This window comes from Anabrus simplex, chromosome X, assembly GCF_040414725.1.
Source record: "Anabrus simplex isolate iqAnaSimp1 chromosome X, ASM4041472v1, whole genome shotgun sequence".
Taxonomy (NCBI): Eukaryota; Metazoa; Arthropoda; class Insecta; order Orthoptera; family Tettigoniidae; genus Anabrus; species Anabrus simplex.
The window spans coordinates 36033751-36047111 of NC_090279.1; the positions used below are offsets into that span (position 1 = coordinate 36033751).

A 13361-nucleotide genomic window follows, 5' to 3' on the forward strand; every position below is an offset into this window, starting at 1 on the left:
TCTTACTGACAGCCTTCCGAAGATACTAAGGAGGAAATATTCATAGAGGAACAAACTGATGATCAGCTGTTGCCATACATCAAAGAAGAAACAAAGTACGTATACTACAAGTCTTATACAGTATGGAATATGTTGTACCTATTCACTGTTGTGTTCAGTAGTGGTTGGTTTATCTCAAAAAGTGGCCATTTTCATCAGTTCAATCCTGTCTCTACAAGGTTACATTTAAACACTAATATCTGAAAATTCTATTGGTTAAAATTATCTAAAATATTCAGGAACTTTAAGATCATTTTTAATGTTCCATCATGTACTCGTAGTTTTATTCAATATATATCTACAAAAAGAATCTCTGGTAAAGCTAGATATTTTTGAAGTGTATTTGTTTACAATACCTTTAAGCAACCATGAAAAAGTGTTCTTTCTTTCACTTTCTCTGCATCATTTGCTCATCACATTTGTATCATCTGAAATGCTATATGAAACTATTGCTTCCAGATATTCTGAGTAATATTTTTATACGTTCATGCCAACAGTGACACACAGAAAAAGCGGTATTTGTAGATTAAAAATTAAATCTACAAATTCGAAATTGTTAAGTTTTATGTACATTGTAAACAATAAATATTTAAAACTAACATAATCAGTTTCATTAATCAATATAATGATGGCTGAGTTCAATAATGTGATGACTCGAAGAATGTCATTTTGAAATTATTTGGTTAGATTCCTTTTTTCTGATCATTTCTGTTCTCTTATGTGTTAAGTCAGATTCCTCCATTTGTGGACGCCAAAGCAGATAATGTGTTGTAGAAATGAAACTTTGAGGTCAGTTATGCTACATCTTCGGTATCATAGTTTTCAAATAAAATTTGTGCATTGTTGTAAGCATAAAAAAATTGTGCTATTGAATTTATGTTCATTCCAGTGATGTGGTCACACTTTCTATTTCATTTTAGTGCTCATTGTCAGTCAGGTGCTTCTAGTGTGTTGATTGCAAACATACTTACACAATTAGTATTAACCAATAAAATGGACAGGTACAAGTGGAGTTTTAAATTTGTGCAGGTTGCGTAAAAAAATTCAGAATTCTTCAAGTAAGTGAATTTATTATCTCATAAAAGTAGATAAATAGGCGGTACATTATTGCTTCACGTCCGTAGGATTTACCCTCAAAGTGCCCTACACGTGACCCCCGGGTGGTGCTAAGAAAGCAATAACTGTGGCTGCTGGACCTATCTTTTTAAAGATCCTCCAGCAATGGCAGAAGTATTTCATGGAAATGGCTCTTCTCAGAGCTACCAGACAAGAAACATCGGACCTTTCATCCATGTTTTCGAGCTTAGCGTAGAAAGCATCAGCAGAGCAAAATGTGACTACCTGTCCAAAGTTATCTTGAATAATAATATAGTTGTTGTGGGTATACATGAAATCCATACAGCCAATGAAGAAGAGTTTCAGAAAAGGGGCCTCATTAATGGTTTCACAGCTCTTGGTGCAACATATCACAGTGCACATGGTATAGCTACTTATGTTCGTAATAATATCCAAGATGCCTCACTGCTCTTTCAAAACGAAGACGAAGACATCCATTGTGTTGCTGTGCGAGTGGCACATGTTACTATTTTTAACATTTATAAACCCCCAAACGCACAGTGGTCAGGTACCATACTCCTGACTGCTCAACACCCTGCAGTTTATATAGGCGACTTCAACAGCCATCACGAACTATGGGAGTACTCGGATGACAATGAATGTGGAAAGAAACTCATAGAATAGACAGAAATGAACAATCTCCATCTGATTTTTGACCCAAAAGATCTTGGTACTTTCCAGTCAGCTGCATGAAATAGGAATTTCAATCCTGAATTGTGATTTGTTAGCTGCATTGATGCAGGACAGCCCTTACATACCAGTCGTAAAATGTTAAGCCATTTTCCCCACAGTCAACATGGCCCCATTGTAGTGGACATTGGCATCAAAATTCCTGTTGTACGGTCAATACCACATGCTCGGAGGAACTTCAGAAAAGCAAATTGGTCAACATTCACCACTGAACTGGAGAAATGTGTTCGGTGGATTGCTCCCAAGCACAATTACAAGCGTTTCGTAGATGCAGTTATGATGGCGGCTAAGAAGAGTATGCCATAGAAAAGAATACATCCCTGGTTGGACTGTAGAGACTGATGCACTCTATAACGAATATCGTCATACTGGTGATGAAGACATAGCTGATGAACTTCTTTCCAGCATGGATACTACCCGGAGAGAACGGTGGATTGAGACAGTGGAGAATATCGACCTAACTCATTCAAGTAGAAGATCTTGGGGGCACCGCAGAAAACTTGGAGGAAGGACACCTTTGGTGAAGCAACAGCCTGGAGTTACTCCGGATGAAGTAGCATCTCACATCGTCACAACTTCCCAAACTCCATCAGATAAGAAACATACCAAATACATACGGCGCCAGCTCCAAACTCTGGAATCAAGAACACCACGCACATCAAGGTATTCACAACCGCTTACGGTGCAAGACATCAATGCTGCTCTCAAAGACGTTAAACCAAGTACAGCTCCCGATTTTGACGACATTCATCCAGAATTTCGCATTCATTTAGGGAAGAATGCAAGAAGTTGGCTGTTAAGGTTTTTTACCGACCTTCTACAGAACAGACAACTACCGGCAGAATTCAAACGAACGAAAGTGATTTCCATCTTGAAACCAGGTAAGCCTGCCAATGACCCAAGCAGTTATAGACCAGTTGTCCTTCTTTTTGAGAGGCTATTCCACAATAGAATCAACGCAACTATTTTTCAGCATATTACAGTTGATCAAGCTGGATTCAGGCCAAATCGCAGCTGCTGCGAACAAGTGCTTTCACTGACATTCCACATGGAAGCAGGTTTCCAGAAACAACTCAAGACCTCAGCTGTATTCATTGATCTTACAGCAGCATTTGACGCAGTCTGGGGGGAAGGATTAATTTACAAGCTTCTCCGAATTCCACCCCGTAGGACCATCGTGCAGGTTATAAGCAATATGCTCAATGACAGAAGATTTTGAGTGTGTATGGGAAATAGTATGAGTAGAGAAAGGAAGCTCAAAAATGGATTACCTCAAGGATCGGTACTGTCTCCCCTACTGTTCAATTTGTATATCTGCGATCTCCCAGAAACATCATCGCAAACATTTTATATGCTGATATCATAACACTAGCCACTCAAAATCAATACCTTAGTGTGACAGAAGAAGTGCTACAAAGAGATCTGATTTCACTTGAAACGTACTTCAAGAAATGGCAACTGTGTCCTAACTCTAACAAAACAGAAGTGTCATGTTTTCACCTGAATAATCGCCAAGCTGGCATTAAACTTCACATACGTTTTTGTCACCAAGAACTTCGGCACAGCAGCTATCCCAAGGATTTGTGGATTACACTTGATCGCACACTCTCTTACAAACAACATCTTATGAATCTGTCAAAAAAGCTCAAAACACGTAATATTATCCTTCAGAAATTGTATGGCTCAAGTTGGGGTTCATCAGCAAAGACTTTATGATCTGCTTTGGGACTGGTATTCTCGTGTGGTGAGTACTGTGCACCAGTTTGGCTGGATAGCCCATATAGAAGACTAATTGGTACTTAACTGAATGTTAGCTTGCGGTTAATATCTGGTACTGTCCAGTCCACATCCCTTTATTGGCTCCCAATTCTGTCAGGTATAATGCCACCTGTTTTAGAAAGATAAAATGCTCCCATCCGAGAGTTCAAGAAGATAGAAATGAAGCCTCAACTGCCGGTTTTGGATGATATTCCTGTTTTCAAGGTAAAAGGGTTGGAGTCACGACATCCATCTTTGCATGATGCTGTCGCATTGGCTGATGGGATTTTTCACCCTTTGGAAGAATGGAGAAGTCGCTGGAAAGTTGCCACAGACAGTTCCTTACTCAACATCTTTTCTGGTGAATATCATCTACCGCGTAAGATTTGGACCACTCTGAATTGGGTGAGAACAAATCATGGATGACGCAGGGATGCCCTTTATAAGTGGAAATATATCTCATCACCAGAGTGTGACTGTGGTGCATCTCGACAGATGATCCCCATATTGTAAGTGAATGTACACGACGTTCCTACACAGGTAGCCCGAGTGACTTTCTGGAACCAACAGAGGAAGCCATACAGAGGATCACTTAACTGGACATTCTGCTATAAAACATGTTTCTTGTCTGTGTACATTTGTAAATACTATATATTTGTATATATGTATCTAACTTGTTGCCCTCTGCTAATAATAATAATAATAGGTAAATAACGTTGTGATATAATATTCTTTCAAAATTGTAATTATTGTCACTGACCTTACAAAGTACCACAAGTGTATGTCCTGTTTTAAAACCTTTAATGCAGTAGTGTTTTTGAACTGTAATTGTGACATTGCTAATTAATTTTTTGCTGTCACACCTTTGTTGGTTACTGTGTGAAATGATCTTTGATAATCCGTGGGAAATGATTGTATAGTCTCGGATTGGTGTTCTTAACCAAGCCCTTGTATCAGCTGGTCATGCGATGGCTAGTCATAGCCTAAGGTTTGACTTTAAACCAGATTTGTGATGGAAACTATGAATTCTGAATGGTTTATTTGATTTTGTGAGTGGTTAGGGTCTTCTTGGCTCTTATGTGATGCACTGACTTGTTCCTACTGTACTTTCACAACTAGTGGCAAGAAATATTCATGTCGGTCCTCAGAACTACCAAGTACCAGCTCACACTCTCTGTTTCTTTGTAATTCATTTGTAACAGGACACAATAGGCTACGTCAGAGAACAATCCTGTATTATGACCACCAGTAAAAATGTTGCTTATGAATTCTTTTCACACACATAATCATATTTCTATTTTTGAAGGAGTCTAAATTAGCTTTCTACTTTCTTAACATATTTTTGCAGAGGCACTCTCGGACCAGCAAAGCGGCATGCATTTAATGTGTCTTCTTTTTTCTTGGCATATATGTCAGAGGACAGTCCATTGTCTACGTAGCTTAGTCCATTTTACATCATAGATTTTGGATGCCTCTGAAGGATTCGGGCGACCGGATCTTATCTGCTACTTCCCACTTTGTTTTATATCTCACCTCAGGCGCTATTGTTTCCTCACTCTCATTTCAGCAGTCTACAAATATCATGCCGCAACTTAAATGACTTCCTTTAAAATGTCTAAAATATTTGCCATGCCAGTTTGGTATTGATTTTAAGATTCATAAAATTTCCTAATTGCTGACTTGTGGAAATACACGTATTTCTGAGATTACCAATTAGTGTTGAGATTACCTTCCATTTGTGGAGAGACACATCGTCCTGAGCTAAGTAGTGATGAGGCTTACTTCCGTTTGTGCAGAGACACATGGTCCTGAACTAACCACTTAGTTATGTGGCTTCCTTCCAGCTTTAGAGCGTTGAGTGTCACATGGCCCTGAGCTGACCACTTTGTGCCACTCCTCCATGGTCTTCATATTTATAGGCGTGATTGGAGTGAAAATAACAAACTGATTAATATGATCGTCTGCTGTCTATGACGTATGTAAGCAGAAATATGAATTGCGAAATTCTATTCAGGCTAGAATACACTGACGTACTCCCCTCTTGTAGGTACTCGTAGAATTTCACAGGATATTCAAACTGTCCTTCACATTTAACACAGATATACCCATTTTTTATTTTTTTGAGTTATAAGTTTTTCTTCACAATGCATTTATAGGAGTCACTTAAACACGAAATCCAGAAGCGTTCAGACATTCAAACACTATTTTGTGAAAATAAGATTTTATAGATATCGGACATAGGCATTAGGGGAGAAAAATTGAACATACAATAAACTAATTTTAATGTTAGGATGTGTAAAATATCAAATGCATTCCATTTTTGTAACAGAATATTCATCAGTCTGCATCTGGTGGCAGGGTCAAGTGTTGTGGTTCATTGACAACAGTTAGTTCGGTCTCGGACCATGTCTGCATGTAGTCTTCCAACTTTCAGGCCGTTATGCACTTTATCAGTCTATGCTGTCTGGTTCGTCCCTAGCGCCTCTTTTCACCGACTTTCTGTGTAATACTCTGACTTTCCCAATGTATCGTCCTCTACACGCAACACATGACCAAACCAGCGCACACGCCTTTCCCCAATTTTCTTCTGGATCGCTGCAATGCCAAAACGTTTTCTAATAACATCATTTGAAATGTGATCTAGTCTAATTATGCCAGCCTTCCACCTAAGCAACTTTGTATCCATGATGCTTAGTTGGCGTTCTACCTCTAGAGCTGGTCAGCATTCGTTGCCGTAGAAAACGACAGGATGGATATCGATAGGACAGATATCAGTTCGGTAGAACTTGGTTTAGAGATGGCCCTTCGTCCAAAGTTCGGAAGGGCGCCTGTTGTCATTCTCCACTTCACTCAGGTTTTGTATATCCTTAAGTTGATTTCATCAGTAAGTCGGCCATAATCATTGATTGTGGAGCCAATATACTTAAATATCTCTACTCGTGCAATATCTTCAATGTCAACATGCATGGTTCCAACTTCTCGACGATGTAATGCAATGTATTCTGTCTTTTTCTTGTTGGGGCGCGGGGCTTATTGCGCTAGTCGATTGTTCCAGTCTTCTGTTTGACGCTGCAGGTCTAGCTTATTCTCTTCAGCCAAATGATGTCATTTGCTTACAGAAGTGTCCATGGTATTGGACTGCGCAGGTTTGTGGTAATTACGTCCATCACAAGAATAAGCTGCAGTCATGATAAGCCGGGGCCTTGATGGACTCCTACAGTTATGCGGAAGTCATCAGACGCTCCTGCGGCAGCTTGAACACAACTCATTTGTTCTTTGTAGAGCAATTATACCCTCTCAGCAAGGTGCTCTGGAATGCCATGTACTTGTAGGGCTGACTGATTAGGTCATGAAGTACCCGATGGAAGGGCTTCTAAGGGTCCAGATATTTGTGATGAAGCCTCTTATTCTTTTCACAGTGTTTCTCAAGTAATAGTCCGGCAGCATGGGTTTCTCCTATTGCGCCACAATTTTACACAAATCCAGCTTGGCTTGTTGTATGTTTGTCTAACTCGCTAATCCTTTTGTCGAAGATTTGTTTTAAGTCTCTCATTGCAAGGCTCAGAAGTATGTTCGGGCCGTGATTAGAAAAATTGGCAGGGCTTCCCCTATTTCTGAATTGATAATCCGTCGCTAGTCTGTTTGTTTTTGACCTTCTTTGATGATATGGTTGAAAAGCTTGCTTTAGCCACACTGCTGCATCACCCCATTGAGGGAAACAAAACTCTGCTGGAAGATAATCGGGACAGATGGCTTTCCCTGGTTTCATTTCCTTCAGCATAGTCTGGACTTTAGTGACGTCATTTTCCTACGTTGGACCTTCAACAGCGGAGGTGATTAGGATTGGTAGATACGGAAATTACATGATTGAAATGTTGTCAAAATAGTTCCACCAGTGTACTCGCACTTCCCGCCTGTCCAGTAGCAAATCGTCTGTTTCCTCATTGATGCCGTAAAAACGTTGGACTTCTGACGTTTTGCGATGGCTCGATTGGACTAGCCGTTAAAAATTCCGCTCGAAATCGCGCATGTCATGTTTCACATATAAACCTGCCTACCGGTTTGATTTTGTTACGGCAAATACCTCCTTCATTTTACGAGTGGCTGCCTTGTAGGCATTCCAACGAGCAAGAAACTCGTGGTACAGCTGCTTCTTCAACCGTACTGCATATTTAACATTTTCATTCCTTGGCCATATATCATGTTTAATCCTTCGTTGTCGTCGCCCTGACTTAATTGTTCCAGGAATAGAGCGAAAGGCGTCTTTCAGTTTAGTCCGGCTCACTTCAACTATGGTGATTTGTGACTCTGTAACTTTTGCAACGACGTTAGTCTCCTTCTTCGGGGGCAACCATTTGATACCAATTTGTCTTTTTCCTGTTTAGTATTGGGCTCTTGGTGACTTTATCCACAGCTTAGATGACTGGTCGTTGTTGCATCGCAAGGATTTAATAAGGGACAACTGTTATCTCTAGAACATCTTCGAGATTTTACCCTCTCACAAGGATGTAGTCAATGCGAATTGGATGAGAGCCACTGTAGTACAGAGTAGATGAATATCACTCTTTTTGAACCGTGTGTTTGCGGTGATCAGTTTCTGCATAATCGCGAATTTGTTCGGCATCATCGTTCTTTTCTCCTTATCCATGAACGCCATGGACTGTTTGTTCTTCTTTCCTCGGTCCGACACGTCCATTCAGATCAGCGGCAGCGATAAGATAGTCAGCGGTCTTCTTGTCAGGCAGTGCCCAGAACGCATTTTGGTTTCCATGCGCACGTCAGTTTGTGGAGCGTTGCGCTGAATAATTGGAATTTCCTTCTCTCCCCAATGCGGACGAGTTACATCAAGCGATTGTCAAACTTTTGCACCTCGGAGACTGAACCGTCAAATTTAGCTGATATGACAATGTCAACACCATGAGCTGTTCTTCGGCTTCTGTTGTACACCAGTTAGTAACCACACCTCTTTTCACATGACTTTTCTCCATTCCATCTTTTTTTCCGCACCTCTCAGATGCCTACAAGCCTTCTCTCAAGTGCAGTGGCGTATTCGCTACTTCACCCAGGCATAATTCAATGATTGGATACAAAATGGGTGTACTAGCATGGTTAGCCGTCACAGCCCGTGCGACGGTAACCCTAGCATACTTTTCATGCTGACTGGGCACTGCCAATGCGCGTCCCTTCCAGGGGCTGCACTAACCTTGGCACCGATACCATGAGACATATTTCTGTAATGATGTAACGGCATTATTTTACGGCCGGCTTGTCTTGAGCATTTAAGTGCTCATGACGGAAGGTAGTGACGCAGCTGCGGACACGGAGAACAGATGCCTTTTGCAGCCACTCCTCTAGAGAAGAAACGCTACCCTCTTTTCTGCATTAACTTCCAGAAATTTAGTGTACCTCTTCCGCCATCTGGTCCCTAGTGAACGTCTCCATCTCCGCCAAAGTTGCCATTAAAGAATTTGTACATGTTTGGTACGCGAGAGCTTTTATATTTTCTTCAAGTTCATCGGCAGGCCAGCGGGGAACCCGTATCCGTCACCTGGGAAGCGCCATGTGTTACAGCAATATAGCTGGTTGGTGTAGAATATTTATCAATGCTAAATGAATCATTATTTTACTGAAAACTAATTGTGAACCTGATAAATTACTTGTCACAAGAATCAAGTATTCACGTAAAGAAGAAGGGTTACAGACTTTTGCACCTTTGCTTGGTGTGATATGCCACAGAATGCATGACATAACATCCAGTGTCGTATTTTCTGCCCCCTGTTGTCTAGTGGTGTCAACATCAATATCTTGTTTGATGATCAAGAGATTTAGTCTGTCATATCTGGAATGAATGTCCCCCTTTCATTTGTCCACTTATTTTCTCGAAAGAGTGCAGTAACAGTACATGGTCGAGCCTCCCATTACTTTGCTTGTGAGCCAGTCATGCATTCGACTGGGCCATGTGAATTCAGAATTCAATTCATACAGCATGAATTGGATTGTATCAGTCCATGTTACGATATATTTTAGCCTGCGTGATCGATTTTCCCATGTCGCAGTTGTAAGCGGATCTCACCTTTAACCAAGAAATTTGCATTTCCCGCCCTTCTTCTGTAGAATATGTAGAACTACACTGTGGTGGGGAGACAGGTTCAGAATTGGATGCTATCCAACTATGTTATGAATCCACTAAAAATAATCACGTTGCCAGTGATCTTTTGAAATAAATAGAATAATATTCCTTCTTTTACATAGCAGCAATATCCACTACGGTGCAATTCAACGCCTTGTCATCTCGAATTTTGGCTCAAGCCTTGATTTTCATCCTCCTTCTATCCGTATTGTTAAAGTAATACTTGTAAGAATATTCAAGGGCATGATAGGTTGCGTTTGGTTTCAAAATTAGGATATTAGGACATTGTAATAAAACGCTACCACCAATGCCATATTCTGTGTTGCCTTCATAATGTCTTTAACAGCAGTGTCTTGAGGAGAAAAGTCAGTATCAATGCTAGCGAGAGAGCCGTCGTATACTTGTTATATTTCAGCTTTGCCAGGATTTCATCAGGATTAGTGGCTACCGTGTTAAATACAGGAATTAAGACGTAGACTGATGTAGTACATGGTAGTAAGTATGAACGTCCTTGTACAAACCTACCGTCCTGTATATAGGTTGGCTATGTTTGATTGCACATCAAAGATACATATTTCGGAAGAGCGACACAGTGACATAATAAAATGCTATAGTGATATAACAATGCACAAATACAATATGTATATTTGTGTGACAAAATAACATTCATAAAAGATTAGCCGTGTTTCAACAGATCTTGCTGAATGTCGGCAAACGTTCTCAACTTTATTAATATCTACAGCACAGACATTCTCTCAAACAACCTCAAGAACAAGGTCCTTTACAAAAATTATTACTCCCCTGCAACATAGCGCAGATTGCTTCAACAAGATCAAAACTCCAAAGCTTATGCCGTTCTTTATGTAGGAGAACAGACTACGGATTTCGATAGAATAATATGTGTTGGATTAAAGAGCTTGTATGTGTATTTACCCTTTTAGGCTGGAACACCTCTCATGCTTTCCTTAAATGAGGTTGTCTATTAACTCGTACATTTCTAAACCGTGACAAGTTTCTTGCGCGTGATATCGTGATTAAGAGAAGAAGCAACATATTCTCGTAACAAGTGAGAGCTTTTGAAATTTAACCTCAGATGATGTTTACTCTCAGGAATGTAATGTTTATGAGTAACGAGCTCTCTACACTGGATATCAGTGATTGGAATGTCCAGTAGCAAATCCCCTGTGTGAGAGTTGTAGTGGATTTGGCTGTTGATTTATTGGTCACATGGTTTTAATTTGTCACTGTAGATCGAGACCCGAGGTGAGCTATAGAGATCATCAACCTCCGGACGGCGGTTCATCTAGTTTTAGGTGTAGTGTGTGCAGTGAAGTCCTGGCTAGGAAGTTGGACCTCTTGCGACATCTGAAGAGACACAAGGAAGATCGACCCTTCAAGTGCGATCAGTGCGGAAAGGTGTTATGTAGCCGAAGCAGCTTGTCGAAACACCTCAGGATCCACCCGCTCCAAGTGTGCGGATTTTCTGATAATTGCTTTACAAAGAGGAAAATACTGACTGGGGACACGCGATTGCATACAGGTGCGATTATAAACGAATGCTCAGTATCTCATAAAAATTTCAGGAAAAGGCCGGACGTCATGCCGTCTCACACGGGCGAGAACCGATACTGCTGCAACGTCTGTGGAAACTCCTTCAGCTGGAAAAAACTAGCAGGTCACGTGTGTATTCACACAGGCAACAAGCCCCACTTTTGCACTGTATGTTGCAAATCATTTGTAGAGAAAAGCAAGTTATCTTATCACAAGGTGACTCACACAGGAGAGAAGCCATACAGCTGCAATGTCTGTGGCAAATCATTCATACGGAGAGGTACACTAACCGAACATATGCGGACCCATACAGGCGAGAAGCCTTACATCTGCAATGTCTGTGGCAAATCATTCACACAGAGAGGTGCACTAACCGAACATATGCGGACCCATACAGGCGAGAAGCCTTACAACTGCAATGTCTGTGGCAAATCATTCACACGGAGAGGTATACTAACCGAACATATGCGGACCCATACAGGCGAGAAGCCTTACAGGTGCAGTGTCTGTTGCAAATCATTCACAACGAAAGGCAGTCTGATCGAACATATGCGGACCCATACTGGCGAGATGCCTTACAGCTGCAATGTCTGTAGAAAATCATTCATTAGGAAAGGCATTCTAACCCGTCATACGCGGATCCATACAGGCGAGAAGCCTTACAGCTGTAGTGTCTGTGGCAAATCATTCATACAGAGAGGTATACTAATCGAACATATGCGGACCCATACAGGCGAGAAGCCTTACATCTGCAATGTCTGTGGCAAATCATTCACACAGAGAGGTAAATTAACCGAACATATGCGGACACATACAGGTGAGAAGCCTTACATCTGCAATGTCTGTGGCAAATCATTCACACCGAGAGGTATACTAACCGAACATATGCGGACCCATACAGGCGAGAAGCCTTACAGGTGCAGTGTCTGTTGCAAATCATTCACAACGAAAGGCAGTCTGATCGAACATATGCGGACCCATACTGGCGAGATGCCTTACAGCTGCATTGTCTGTAGCAAATCATTCATTAAGAAAGGCATTCTAACCCGTCATATGCGGATCCATACAGGCGAGAAGCCTTACAGCTGTAGTGTCTGTGGCAAATCATTCATAGAGAGAGGTAAACTAATCGAACATATGCGGACCCATACAGGCGAGAAGCCTTACATCTGCAATGTCTGTGGCAAATCATTCACACAGAGAGGTAAACTAACCGAACATATGCGGACCCATACAGGCGAGAAGCCAAACAGCCGCAATATCTGTGGCAAATCATTCACAAAGAAAGGCAGTCTGACCTAACTGTTCATATGCGGACACACACAGAAGTGAAGCCATACTGTTACAAAGTTTATTCCACTGAAGCACAACTTGTAGGATTCCAGCAAGATATAGCAGATATCCTATATTCAGGAGGTCAATTGGACTGTATCGCGACTGACCTGTCTAAGGCATTTGATAGGGTAGATCATGGGAGACTACTGGCAAAAATGAGTGCAATTGGACTAGATAAAAGAGTGACTGAATGGGTGGCTCTGTTTTTAGAAAATAGAACTCAGAGAATTATAGTAGGTGAAGCTTTATCTGGCCCGGTAAAAATTAAGAGGGGAATTCCTCAAGGCAGTATTATTGGACCTTTATGTTTTCTTATATATATCAATGATATGTGTAAAGAAGTGGAATCAGAGATAAGGCTTTTCGCAGATGATGTTATTCTGTACAGAGTAATAAATAAGTTACAAGATTGTGAGCAACTGCAAAATGATCTCAATAATGTTGTCGGGTTGTTGCATTTTCAGATTAAAGCTCGCAAATGAGCTGTTTTCATTCAGTAATGGCTACTATAACCCACCCATATCCAATCCCTCCTTCAACGATAACGCCCCTTCCTCCCCATCAATAACCGAACCACCGCCGTCTCAATCTATTGTGCCCTACTGCACTATAAAGTTCCGTCCATGCGAAGGCCGGTCTCGAACCTAGAGTACAGTAGTGAACGAACTCTCACAGACGTGAGCTGGTGCACATAGTCTTACCTGAACACTGTCCTCTTCAATCAGCCGGGAGAGCGCTCTTC

General features: G+C 41.2%; 1 protein-coding gene across 1 annotated transcript; it reads left to right on the top strand.

Moving 5' to 3' along the window:
- The first annotated feature begins 6730 nt into the window (after positions 1-6730).
- On the top strand, positions 6731-13068 carry LOC137503137 (zinc finger protein 135-like). Its single transcript, XM_068230611.1, has 2 exons — positions 6731-6749; positions 11475-13068. Exons 1-2 carry the CDS (start codon positions 6731-6733, stop codon positions 12584-12586), a joined length of 1131 nt encoding a protein of 376 aa, XP_068086712.1. The 3' UTR covers positions 12587-13068.
- The last annotated feature ends 293 nt before the right edge of the window (positions 13069-13361 follow it).